The sequence below is a fragment of the Protopterus annectens genome, chromosome 6.part0 (genome assembly GCF_019279795.1).
Source record: "Protopterus annectens isolate FY-2018-M chromosome 6.part0, PAN1.0, whole genome shotgun sequence".
In the NCBI taxonomy this organism is placed as follows: Eukaryota; Metazoa; Chordata; order Ceratodontiformes; family Protopteridae; genus Protopterus; species Protopterus annectens.
In genome coordinates this window covers 1,400,547,037-1,400,559,758 of record NC_056737.1, presented here as the reverse complement: position 1 = coordinate 1,400,559,758, position 12,722 = coordinate 1,400,547,037, and the positions used below count along the sequence as shown (strand labels likewise).

Sequence of the window (12,722 nt, the reverse complement as noted above, 5' to 3'; positions counted from 1 at the left end):
TCCCATTGCCATTGAGTCTGTCACTAATTCTGATGACATCCGTCACATTCTTATGAAGCCTCTCACTCACCATAATTCCCACACCATTTCTAGTTATGTACCCCCTGAGTAGTAGACTCTAGATCCCAAGCCAAGTGTCTTTGCATTGCCCTTTTATCTTGTCTCCTGGATATAGAGGATGTCCATCCTCCTTACGATCATGTCATCCACTTCCCATCTATATTCTGTTAGGAATTACCCCAGTCCTTTAAAGACCCTTTATCAAAGGCAGAACCATTCTTAATAATAGCAGTATAACAGACTGAAAGAAGGAGCAGCAAGGGTACAACTACATTATGTGTCGTGTTCCCCCACCATAACTACCAAACCACTAAGTGTGGAAGAAAAGGCTTTCATGTTTTCCTGGAAACATGTTAGAGGATTATAGTGGATTGTTTTGCACAAGTGGTTTCTGCAATCCATTTCCAAAGTGCATGCAACAGCAATATTATAAACAACTGTGCTGGTAAACAGTATACCCCTAAACCAATTACCTACTACTTTTTCAACTGTTACAGAGAAAGATAACTGAAGGCATACCAACCTTGAGCCTTTTTATCTACTTTTGCCCCCACTCTTTATCCATCATCAGTCCCCTCTCAGTCAATCAACCCATTTCTTCCCTGTCGCCTAAATGAGAGTTGACTGAGAAGGGCAATTATTCAGACAACCATCAGGGGTGGTTTGAGATATTTTTCTTATTGCCCTAACTCTCCTTGTTTGTGCCCAGCTAAGAAGTCAAAGGGGGCTTTAAAATAGGCTGTCCGTATTAGTTGTCCTACACTAATGCAAGGAATGTTGTCAGAACGTGGTACCACCCCCACTTCCTAAAGCATGGGAAGTGGTTTTCCCAATCTCCTTTGAGGAAATCCCACGTATCTGTGCAGAACAGAAGCTGGCTTATCTGGTGCCAAGTGCTGCTCCTGAAATTATGAAACTGGCACATTGGGAAGGTGGCATGAACACGAGTAAGTCTTCACAAGAGGTTTTCAACAATCTTATTTAATTGTTTTAGTGGGCATATGAATCTGAAAGGGCATTGCACACCACTCTGTGGTACACAGTTTTGCTCAGTAGAATAGATCTTTTATGAATCTGTCAATTATTGTGATAAAATGTACCCTATGCACAACAATATGAAGACACAGAGTACTTTTAATCTACATGGCTTCTTGTACACTCATCTTTGGTGCAAAAAGCTGTCAGTACTATCAAACACAAAGTAGTTGGTGTAATTTTCCAGTAGTGACACTGCAGTGCAGCATAACAGGTATGTTGCACTCTTGAGTGTACCGACCCTTGAATGAGATGTTAAACTGTGGCCCCATCTGCCTGAGTTCCTGATAGATCAGGTGGAGGTAAAAAATTCTGCTGCATTTATGGAAGAATGAACGCTTCATGACTCCATGGCCAAATTTCTCCTATTCCCTAAAAAGAGGCCATTGGCCTAGTTGGGTTAACCCAATCAACAATGTATACATGAATGAATAAATAAAAAATAAATTGTCTACACCCTGTTGCTAAAAGTAGAAACTATCTTAATAACAAATGTCATCATTAAGCATCCTGAAACATATTTAAACCAATAATTCACTACATTACATCCCTTCCTTTTGTTAGAATAGAACATAAGTATGCTTTTGTTTAGGGATATACTTTTATAAACAGTATAACTTAAATGATGCAAACTTCCTCAGAATGAATGTATCCTTTGGTACACTACTAAAAAGATGTTTAGCTTGTTGAAGAACTTATAAGTGAAATTGTAATTAACATCACCTACTATCCTTCTTGATAATCAGAATGGTGATGTAAATAGTGTAGTAGTGGAAAACCTTCCTAGGTTTGCAGTGGAAGTACTATTGTGTGGTCCATTGTCAAGAAAAATTGGCATCTTTTAAAACTGATTAAAAATATCTGTTTTGAGATGAAACCATTACAAACTAGAAGCCCAGGATGATTTTTTAAATGCCAACTGTAACTACTGCAAATTTTTTACAGAATAACAGATTTTTTTTGGTAGTAATGAAGTATTTAAACTTAAGCACAGATTCACTTGTAATTCAAAGATGGTGGTGTACTTAGCACAGTGTCATCATTTTAAATTTATAGCGATTGACCAAGTATATAATGACATTAGAGGTGGTCTTAGACTAGAATCCTACCATTCTCCTGGTCTAAATGAGGCATGTTCCATTGCCTGCCTTTTAAATATTCTTAGCCTCAAAAGATAGTTACTAGCTGTTAATAAGTCTCTATGTATATTGAATATGTGTATTTTTAACGTTTTTAGGTATATATTACTTTTTTTACTTTTTTTTGTTTTAATTTATTAGTGAATTACAGCATGATTTAATTAATAATATATTCAAACATATAGACATAATATATTTAATAGCAGACATCTTTTGTTAATTATCTTGAATTGAACAATTAAGTTGATTGTATAAAACCAGTATTTTTGTCATTACATATTCATTCTGTTTAACTTTCCTGGTATAACTTAAATGATGCCATAACCAGCATAATGTATCTATGTATAAAGCACTATAATGCATAAAATGATTAATGTTACATATTATCAGTTAAAAGTAAATAGCTTATCTGAAATTACTATTTACTTTAAACTATCGTTAGACTTCTCATAAAGAAAACTTGTTTTTAAAAGAAATGTTCAGATTTAATAAATCTGTTACTGAATGTGTTTTCATTTAGTCCTTGTGGATATGCCGTTGGATCTTTTGGGACCTCTCTCTGGGGTGCTTTTACATTTAGGTGGAACTTAAGTCATCATTTTCATCAACATTTTTATCATTGACTTGCTCGCTACAGGAGGGGTGACGAGCAACTTGGTGATGTCAGAGTAGTAAGAAATATGACTCTCTCCTTGCAGTGATGTATCCTTTCACTGTGCTCTCACCAGGGTATATTTAAAGGTATGAATATATATGGTTTTGGTGAAAGGCTATTACCACCTTTTGTTTTTTTACCATAGAGGATGACATCTTTTATGGTGATGAATATTAAGAATGTATTTTTCCTTATTTGTTCACTATTTCACTGTCTTCTTGTTGGAGGAGTCAGTGCAGTGAGATGGCATCCACAGGTAAGTGAAAGGTAAATAGATTTATAAATTGCAGAAAAATAGGACTTGATGAGATGATAGCCATCTGGGGATGTGATAAGTGTCTGTGTATTTTCTGAGCAGGCAGTATAACTCTTGTTTCCCTGGAAGACACTTTTGCATTCATGCCAAGGCAGTTTCTGCCACCATTCTCATAAATGTTCCACCAGAGCATTAACTTAAAGTCAGTATGGTATGTTTTTTTTTTCTGTGCCATAATATATATTAGTCAGTGAAGCTGATGAATTTTTGAATTTAGAATGAGGAACTGTTGTCAGATTTCACCTGTTCTGGAGTGTCAGTGTTAAACAAAGACCTCTGCAAGAAGAAGAATGAGGTGAAGTTAAGAGTTTGCTGAAACTGACTCTGCAGTTTCCACAAATGTCAGTCTGAAAAATTCATCAAGAACTAAAATAAGGCCTTCACCTCTAGAGGGCCACAGCAGTCAATGCAGCCATCTTGCCAAGGACCTTCTGGTAGTGTAATCATCTGAAAAGATTGGTGTTGACAATAGGGTGCAAGACACACAGCTAATCATCACTGCAGCCTACTTATCTGCAGTACTTGTCACACACTAGCTGCTTTGTTCCCCCTCATTCACACAGCTTTGCTCAGCACCTTCTCTGCCTACAACTGGTCCATTGGTTCCTCCTACTGGGTGAGCGCCAGACCCATTTATTCCCACAGGAGGGCAAAAGCTTTACTGCTCATTCATTCCTTAACCAGGTAGGGAACCTGCTCACCTCATCCACTCATAGGTCATAGGTCATGCAGACATCTTTCCTGACAATGACTTGTGAGCTGCATAATTGCTGCCTCGTAAGAGGCTCATGCATGTCACCACTCATGCAAGCCTCCTGGCTAAGTGCCACACTGCTGTGTGGCATGGGCTCACTAACCTCATTTTCATTTTGCCAGATTTACAGCTTACCATGAACTTGTAGGCCCACAGCCTTAGGGTCTGGCTTTCAGTTTCTTTCAGTGATCTTACCTTTGGATTATTGAAAATCAGTTGCAGTGATTTGTGTTTAGTCATCATGATAAACTCTTCGCCATATTAATTGAAATGTTCACAGCCCTGTATAATTGGTAGCACTTCTTGTTCTATCTGGCAGTGCTTCTGTTCCACTGAGTTTCACTCCTGATGGAGAATTCCTGTCACTTTGATATCTGAAGTAGTTCTACTGTAAAAATTTGGTCCAGTAAAAGGAATAAAATCATTTCTGTCTTCTAGTGTTTTCTGTCAATGAAGTAGAATGAGACATTGCTCTTTTTTCCTGTTACATTGAGGTAAGTAATGTGATTGTGTGTGCTGCAGTTTTCTTCTTGTCTCCCTTTCCAATTATTGTACCAAAACCTACTGGAGTTGTATGTACTGTGGATCTGGCACCTCTCTGAGGGATAATATGACACGAAAGTTTGTCCATCAGCCTTTTCCTTCAGTATGCTCAGAGGTTATGTGTGTGTCTTTCTTTCCAGGTAAACTTGTCTGTGCTATTTATGAGGCCTCACAATGTCTGTTGCAGTAGCTAAGTAATGTAGAATGAAGTTGTTACTTCATTCTGAGGAGGGGATAAACTCATTATGGCTTCTGTCTTTTTGGGGTTCACTGAGATTCTTTTTCTTAGATGTAGCAGTATCATTTCAAAGATGTCTTGTGAAGCTCATATTTTCCCTGTTGATTGCTAGCTTGCTTTCATTAAGTCTTTGGAATATAGCTCCTAGCAGACTGCCATGTGCTTTGTGAGATCCCATGCCCTAAAATGTCATCAATGAAGTTTCTGACACTAAGAATACAATGATCAGGGATGCTGGGTTTATGAAACTTTTGGTGAAGCTCTAGAGGTCACAAGGGTCGAGACCAGCAGTCACTTGATGTGGGAGCCTGCCTCTTCATTAAAGATGCAGGGCTGGTTCATTTGTACCTGGTAATTCTACTGTATGTATTTTTCCACTGATTGAGATCATCCTGTTTGTGAGACCACATTGAGTCTTTCACCTACAATCCACTGATAAACATTAAAGACCATTCACATATTTCCTTATGAAAAAAACAATAAATGCAACAGTCTAATACTGTATTTACTTATATTACATGTCCTAGCAATATGCAGAACATAGAGAATAACTAAATTTGTCATGCTCAAGGATCATGATTTGGATGAAGTGTAATGTGTTACAGTGGAACAAAATAAATAAGTAACTAATGATACAACTGATGCAGGAGAATGGCACAAAGACATGCATGTCTCAGTAAAAGGAGAAAAAGAACTTCATAATACAAATTCAAGAACAGCAAGTTGTACCTGTTTTGAACTGATCAGATATTTGGATTTAATTTTAAAACATATTTCAAATTTTACAGCAAAAATGTCCCTAATTTTCCCTCCTGTGTATCACTCGTCCTCATCTCCTTCTATTACTCTGTCTACTTTGGCAGCAGAATGCTCTATTATTTCCCAGTTTAATATATTATTTAGAAATATAGTTAATTGGCCAGATTCCGTAAAGCTTGTGGAATTCAGTGTGTTTTGCCAATATCAGCACAAAACTTGCAGATAATATTTTAATATGTAAATGTACTACAAGAAACTCAGAATAGCTCAGTGCATAATGGAGTATCATAGTATCAATGGTGCACTAAACAAATCTACAAGTAATCCATAAGTAATGAGAAATGGTTCTCTATTCACTTTGTACATCAACAAAGTTACAGATATATATATATATATATATATATATATATATATATATATATATATATATATATATATATATAAATATATATAAATATATATATATATATATATATATCTATATATATATATATATATCTTTCTAATAGGATTAAAAATACAACTATAAAACATAACTGATTCTGTTGTGATACCCCCCCCCCAAAAAAAGCAACACACACAAATGCCAACGATCCCAATATAAGCTGCATGGCATTGGTAATTTATATTCTCTGAAATAAACCCAGAAACATTAAAGACATCTACAGATATTTATATTTCTGTAATTTGTCCAGTAACATAAAATATATTTATTTATTTATCTGACATTTGTTAATCGGGAAAGTCTGAATGGGTAATAGGCCTTTTTCAACAGAGGCCTGGGGAGAAAAGCTCCACAACAGTATAATATTACAAGTAGTATATAGAACACAGTAAGAAACTGACAAAACAGCAGATGAAACATATCCGGGGAGAAAGAGCTCCCTAACATTGCAAGATTACAATATCAACAGATAAAGTACAATAAGACAAATTGCAGAATTACCAGAACTACAGATAAAGCACAATATGACAGATGTTACAGTGAATGAATTATAGTAAAACAATATATTGAGGAACATAACAGGTAGTACATGATATGTCTAGGGAACATAACTAAACATAGTAGTTTGTAGAAACTTTGAGTGAAACGTCTGAATGAGTGCTAGCTTAGTAAGAAAGGAGAAGACAAAGATTAGTCTTAGTAGAGCAAATACTGGGAGCAGGTTACCAAAGAATAGATTCTGTACAAGTTACAGTCCATTGGTAACTAGCAAAAGGAGGTGTTGTAAGAGGGGGATAGGGAGAGTAAATGGGAAGGATGTGAGTATAGATAAAGAGTGAAAACAAGGAGTGATTGTGTGGAGGGGTTTCAAGGGGTTTTTTTGCAGAGACAAGTTGTGGTGCTGTGCAAGGGTCCCTTAATGGTTCGTTTGAAAGCTGTGGTGTTACGTAATCCTCTGATGGCTAGGGGAAGCCATTTCCAGGATAGAGCTGGAAGATAGTTGTAGAGGCTTTGGCCAATAGATTTTTTTGCTTTATAGATTTCTAAGAGGTTTTGCTCAGTGTTCCTATGGTGTCTAGTTGGAGTATAATGAGAGATGATAGAGGAAATGTTAGGGCAGAAGAACGGTTTATTGAGAATGGAGTGAATAACAAGTAGTTGAGATAGGAGAAGTTGTTTGGGTAGCTCTTTCCAGTTTAATAAGTTGAGAGATTGACAGTGGTGTGAGTTTGTGGGTAGGAGGTGTGAGTTTGAGGGTAGGTTAGTAGCAAATCTGGCAATTTTGTTGAAGGTGGATTCGAGCTTGGTAAATAGGGAAGACTGGATGTTAGTTAGGATGTTAGTTATATGCTTCAAAGCTGCAATGAGGTTTGTTATATATAGATATATATTGACAGAAGTCATTCCAGTAAGATCAGGGGCAACTACAGATATCTCTGCAACACATGTATTAATACAATATGGTGACTTTGACGTAGGACAGTGTCATGTAACATACAGCTTCTGTGAACAGAATCATACAAGTTGCTGCACATAAGGGACACAGTAATGTATGTGTGACGTCCATGATATTTCTTGGGAAAGTGCATATCACAAGCAAAATACATACATCTTCCCTGTTCTGCATTATAGCTTTTAGTCTGCCCATCCCACTCCCTCAAAACTTGAGGAAGATGTTCTTGAATTGAATGCTATATGTACTGGTAAAACAGAACTTGATAGCACTTTTATAAAGTATACAATATTAAACAAAGCATTGGTCAGACATATAATAATCTGTAGCAAGCTCTACTGACCCTGCTGTTAAATAGCTGACATTAACGAACTGCCACAAACTATGAATATGTTCATAGGAATTCAACAAATAACCAAATTATTCACAACCATGATCAAAATATACATTAATATCAATAAGTGGACTATGTTTCCTTAAAAAAATGCTATGGGTGGATTAAACCAAGATAGTTTCAGCTATGTGTCCCCTATGTTGATTTGAACCCACATCATGCTAAAATGTGGGCATGCTGTCCTGTTTCCTTAGAAGTCAGGCTCACAGTCATCACATGTTCTTCTTAAACAAAGAGGCACTGTTCTACAAACCCTGGTGTTAGAAAGTTGCTGCTATGAAAATGTTACAGACTAAGGGTATATTCATAGGAATTTGACAAATAACTCAGTTATTCGTAACCACGCACAACATGAACATTAATATCATTTTTTGGAATATGCTTCTCCAAAAAATAGTATGGGTGAAGTAAATCAAGATAACAATTACAGATGTTTCCCCTATGTGGACTGGAACCCACAGTATGCCAGAATTTAGATGGGCTAGCTGATTGGCTTAAGGGCTGAGCTAAGAGGCAGCAGAGGTTTCATTTTACAAAACAGGTACTACAGGTGTTTATTAGAATTCTTGCAGAGAATGGATGAATATGGAAAGTGTAAACACTTACTGAACATTTTATTTTAAGAAATAACAGCTATCATCACATAACTGAAAACATATGTGTAAGCAGTCAGACAGGCATTCTTTTTTGGCTTAAATAAACATACCTGTGTAATTTATTAGAATGAATGAATTAAAGAAGCTCTGTATAGGTTTTTATTCCAATGTGTAATGCTGCAGTTTGTGATATTGCGGTACTATAATGAAAAACTACGAAATATGGAGTCATCCACGGCCTGGGCGCTATGAGCATCAGTGATGCATGAGACTGTGGCTATGTGAAATGAATGTCGTTGGATGTTGTAAAGCATATGTACATCTACAAAGGTCATAATTATGGATATTATAAATATTATCAAATAAATTAACAGCATGAACTAATTGTCACAGAAGCTACTAAATGGTTAAAATCTATTGATATCTACATCTATATCTATATCTATATGATATATGGGATGGAGATATATCTCTGAAATCGGTAGGAATGCTCAGGTATGCGTAGAATATTGACACTTATTGTAAGGATCCCTCTGCACCTTGGCGACCCTCCTTGGTAGCCTCTGTTTGTCATTCCTATACAGGTTATGATAGTGGAGGCGAACCTGCACTCCAGTGTGGTAGATCCCTGTCTTTCTTCAGTGCTCCCTAGAAATCTAATTCCATACATCTATCATGGCGATGTTCCTGGGTTTGGCTGTCATCTCCTGTTCCAATCTGGCATACACAGTCAAAATCTGGGTCACGTCATCATCAATGCAGTCAGGCATATTGACACGTCTCAGACTCCTCAAAGTAGCCATCATGATCCCCAAGTTGAAGAACTCTGAAAAATACAAACACAGAGAAATGCTCTCTGAGGTACCACACAGTCAGTTAGCAATGGTCTGACCTGTAAATGTATCAAAATCAATATTTGAAAGTGGTGCTGATGTCATGTTATCAGATCATTGGAGGATAATGGGCATGTGCCACACATGGTACCATGTGACAATACCTATTGGGTATTTTCCACAAAACACCTGGATATTACAGAGCATGAAGCCAATTTACATGATGGATACAAATGGGATTCCAAAAACTTTAATTTTAATGACCCTCATTAATTTGTATGGCACAAATGGTACCTAAAGGTGGGTGCACATTACGTGCACTTTGATTCTGTGATTTGGAGTGAGAAGTACATTGGCAAATGGTATAATTTCTCTTTTGGTGATTATTAAATCTCATCAAGTCAGTCATTTCCAAAGCTAACTGTTTAATTTTTACTCAAAGTGTTATATTTAATAGAAGTTGTTATAAGTTTGAACTTTGTATATACAGGTGTTGCTATTTTAAATAATCAGTTTCAGTTCCATATTTAGTTTCATAGACAGACTTACACTGAAAATGTTAATAGTATATAATGGCTGATTTACGGATCATCTGCAATTCTTACTGGTGATTCCTTCCCCTTGTGGTGTAACTAAGGAAACCTATGTCTATCCATATGTACTATGTTATGTTGATACTATGAATATTTCTTAATTCAGGTTTCCTACTAAAATGGTTAAAAAACTTGTCCTGTTGCTGTTATGGATATTTCTTCAATGATGCTTCTTAACAAAGGTGTTATAAGTGCTGGCTCAATATACTAAGGATCTGTACTGTCTGTGGCCTGTCTGCAGATCTTGAGGTTTCTGATACTTTCCACAAGTTGTTACATTGTTACTTGCTGTAGTATCTTAATGTGAGCCTTTGGCATGATGCTGTTGTTTTTAGACCTCTATTCAACAGATATGTAGTGTGAGGGGTTCTAATCCCACTCAGGGACTCTAAGGATATTACAAGTTATGTCAATTTTACAAATGTTATGTATGAATGCATTGTTGTTACTTTTTATATGTCATGTTAGTATTTATAAGAGACTGTTATACAGACCTTTGCATTGCACAGGAATGCATACCGTTTTTGTTGATGTATGCTGTTCACAGAATCAAATGTATAAATGGGTTTACACAAGAATATTATCCTGTGAGTGTCATTGTCTTTCAGATGGCCATCCATCCTAGGGGTGACAACTTCTCCCCCCAGAAAAATAACATCATAATTGATTCTCTCTGGCAACATGGACAGAGAGTCCTATGCCATTCAGGTGATACAGTTTGGAGACATGACATATGGACTGACCTCACCAACAAGATAAATGCAGTTGAAAGCCACAACCAATCTCGTGATGGCTGTAGATGACACTGCTCAGACATGATCCTTCATGCAGCCAACAAAATGAGACATTTTGAGAGACTGAGGGATGGGGTGGGATGCCACCAATGGTAGACTACCACTGAGCCCCTCCATCACATCACAATATTTCTGGCCTCACTGCATACATCAAGAGGGAAGCGATGCATCCTGGGGTTTGAAGCTGGAGTTCCAGGCTGAACATGTATGTCTTTCTTTCCATTACATGGACAGCCACTGCATATTTATGTAGTATGCATATTCATGTATTGCTGTTTTTGATTTACAGTAGCAGAGTTGAGAAGTGCACACACATCAAGAAAGGGAGAAATGCTGAACATAAGTCTAATGACATGTTTTCATACAACTGAAGTACAGACAGAGCAGTCCAAATACATATGTAATGCTGTTTGCATTAATATTCACAGGTCCGTCTACTTCGCGACTAAACCAGGGATCAGCAGGTGAGCATCCCAAACTGTTACTGTGACAACTACCATCTTATAGCATCAGCCTCATTTCATGGCACTCTGTTTACTGTCATATTGTTATTTCCCTAACATTGTACACTACAGGTACATCCAGTGGGGGCCCAAGCCATCCAGGTTCAAGTGCAGACAGACCACGTATATTACAGCAATATCATTATAGCTTGCATCAGTGTGTAGCACACATGTGATACATGACATTTATGTCAATATTTGTCAACAAATGCCCATCTGGAGTAGTGTTGCAACATTCATCATGTGAGTATTTGCAGCCCCTGTTACAGTGTTTTATATGGGACACAATCAGTATTGTTTTTGCTAAATCCATGACTTCATTGTCTTTCTCTTTACTTTCCCACTGCAGGATCCACAATACAACCCACAACCTCTCCCCAGCAGGAGTCAGTCAGTGGTGTGGCATTAACTATGTTTCATACCTGTCATTGCTGATAATCCTGTTGTTACCGTCCATTAATATGGTGTCCTTCTTCCCATTCCTAGGCCAGTCTAAATCAATGTCATCATGTGAACATACCAGTCGTATGTGTATGTCAAACCCTCTGTACAGTTTAATTGTGTTCACCTGGTTAATGGTGGCAACGTTTTGTATCCCTACAATAGTTGAAGTCCATCCCTCTTCAACAGCACCATTGTCCCATGATGGGTTATCAGGCATGCATTTTTTTGTATTCCTCATGTCATGCATGTTGGCCTTGTAACCAGATTATATACTCCATGTATGTAGATTCCATGAAACATGCATACAGTAGACCTCAGGTAAAGTCATTATTCTTTGTAACATTGCAGTGAAATATATATGTCATATGTCTGATGATATCCATCATGTGATGTAAGCACATTTTCCTGATCTGTGTCTTTGTATTTTGTAGCACATCAACTATCTGTATCATCCATCAGCCCATCCAGTGGTCATGATGTGGTTTCAGATGTGTCTCAATATGCTATTATGATCCCTGGCATGCAGGAACTTAAGGAGTTTGGTGAGTCTATCCATGGTGTCGACAGTGATATTGCTGCAGCTGTAGCCTCAGTTGTGGAGGTCACCTTATCTAGTCATTCAGAGGATGATGGCACAGTGGATGTTGAACAGTATGAGGACATTGACTAACAGACCCCAGTTAAGACTGCTGCTGATGGCAGTTCCACACAACAAACAGGAACAGGACATTGCAGTAGACGTAGGTGAGCAGATGTTGTGTATTGCCAGGTGTCAGAGAGTATCTGCCTCCTGCTGCAGATAAAAGGATAGTCACAGCAAGGCATTGGCCAGGTATCTCTGCACTTGCACATGCCACAGATCATGTGGCACACCAGCTACATGTCATGCATGATGGAGAAGAGCATAGACATGGTAAGAATTAGGCTACATTGGCCGCTAAGAATGAGAGTCTGCTAGCTGTGGCACAGTCATTAGAAACCCTGGCCTCTATGGTACTACAGCAGTGTCATAGTACTAGCAGGGTTCTGCATTCTCTGCCTGTGCTCAGCAGATTGCAACATGGGAGAGGCAGGCCACCTGTCTGCAGAACCACCATTGGCTAATGTGAATCAATGTATGTGGTACAACCTGTATAGAGTTCAACTGCTGGCCTATCTGCTGTGGTCC

At 37.7% G+C, this 12,722-nt stretch overlaps 1 protein-coding gene across 1 annotated transcript in view; it reads left to right on the top strand.

The window, feature by feature from the left end:
- Window positions 1-12,224, top strand: part of LOC122803983 — a 639,968-nt gene extending 627,744 nt beyond the window's left edge. Inside the window, exons 6-7 of the mRNA XM_044073662.1 lie at window positions 11,036-11,071; window positions 12,014-12,224. Of these exons, the coding sequence (XP_043929597.1) occupies window positions 11,036-11,071; window positions 12,014-12,224 (247 nt within the window). The remainder of the gene's footprint in view (window positions 1-11,035; window positions 11,072-12,013) is intronic.
- Window positions 12,225-12,722: the final 498 nt, after the last annotated feature.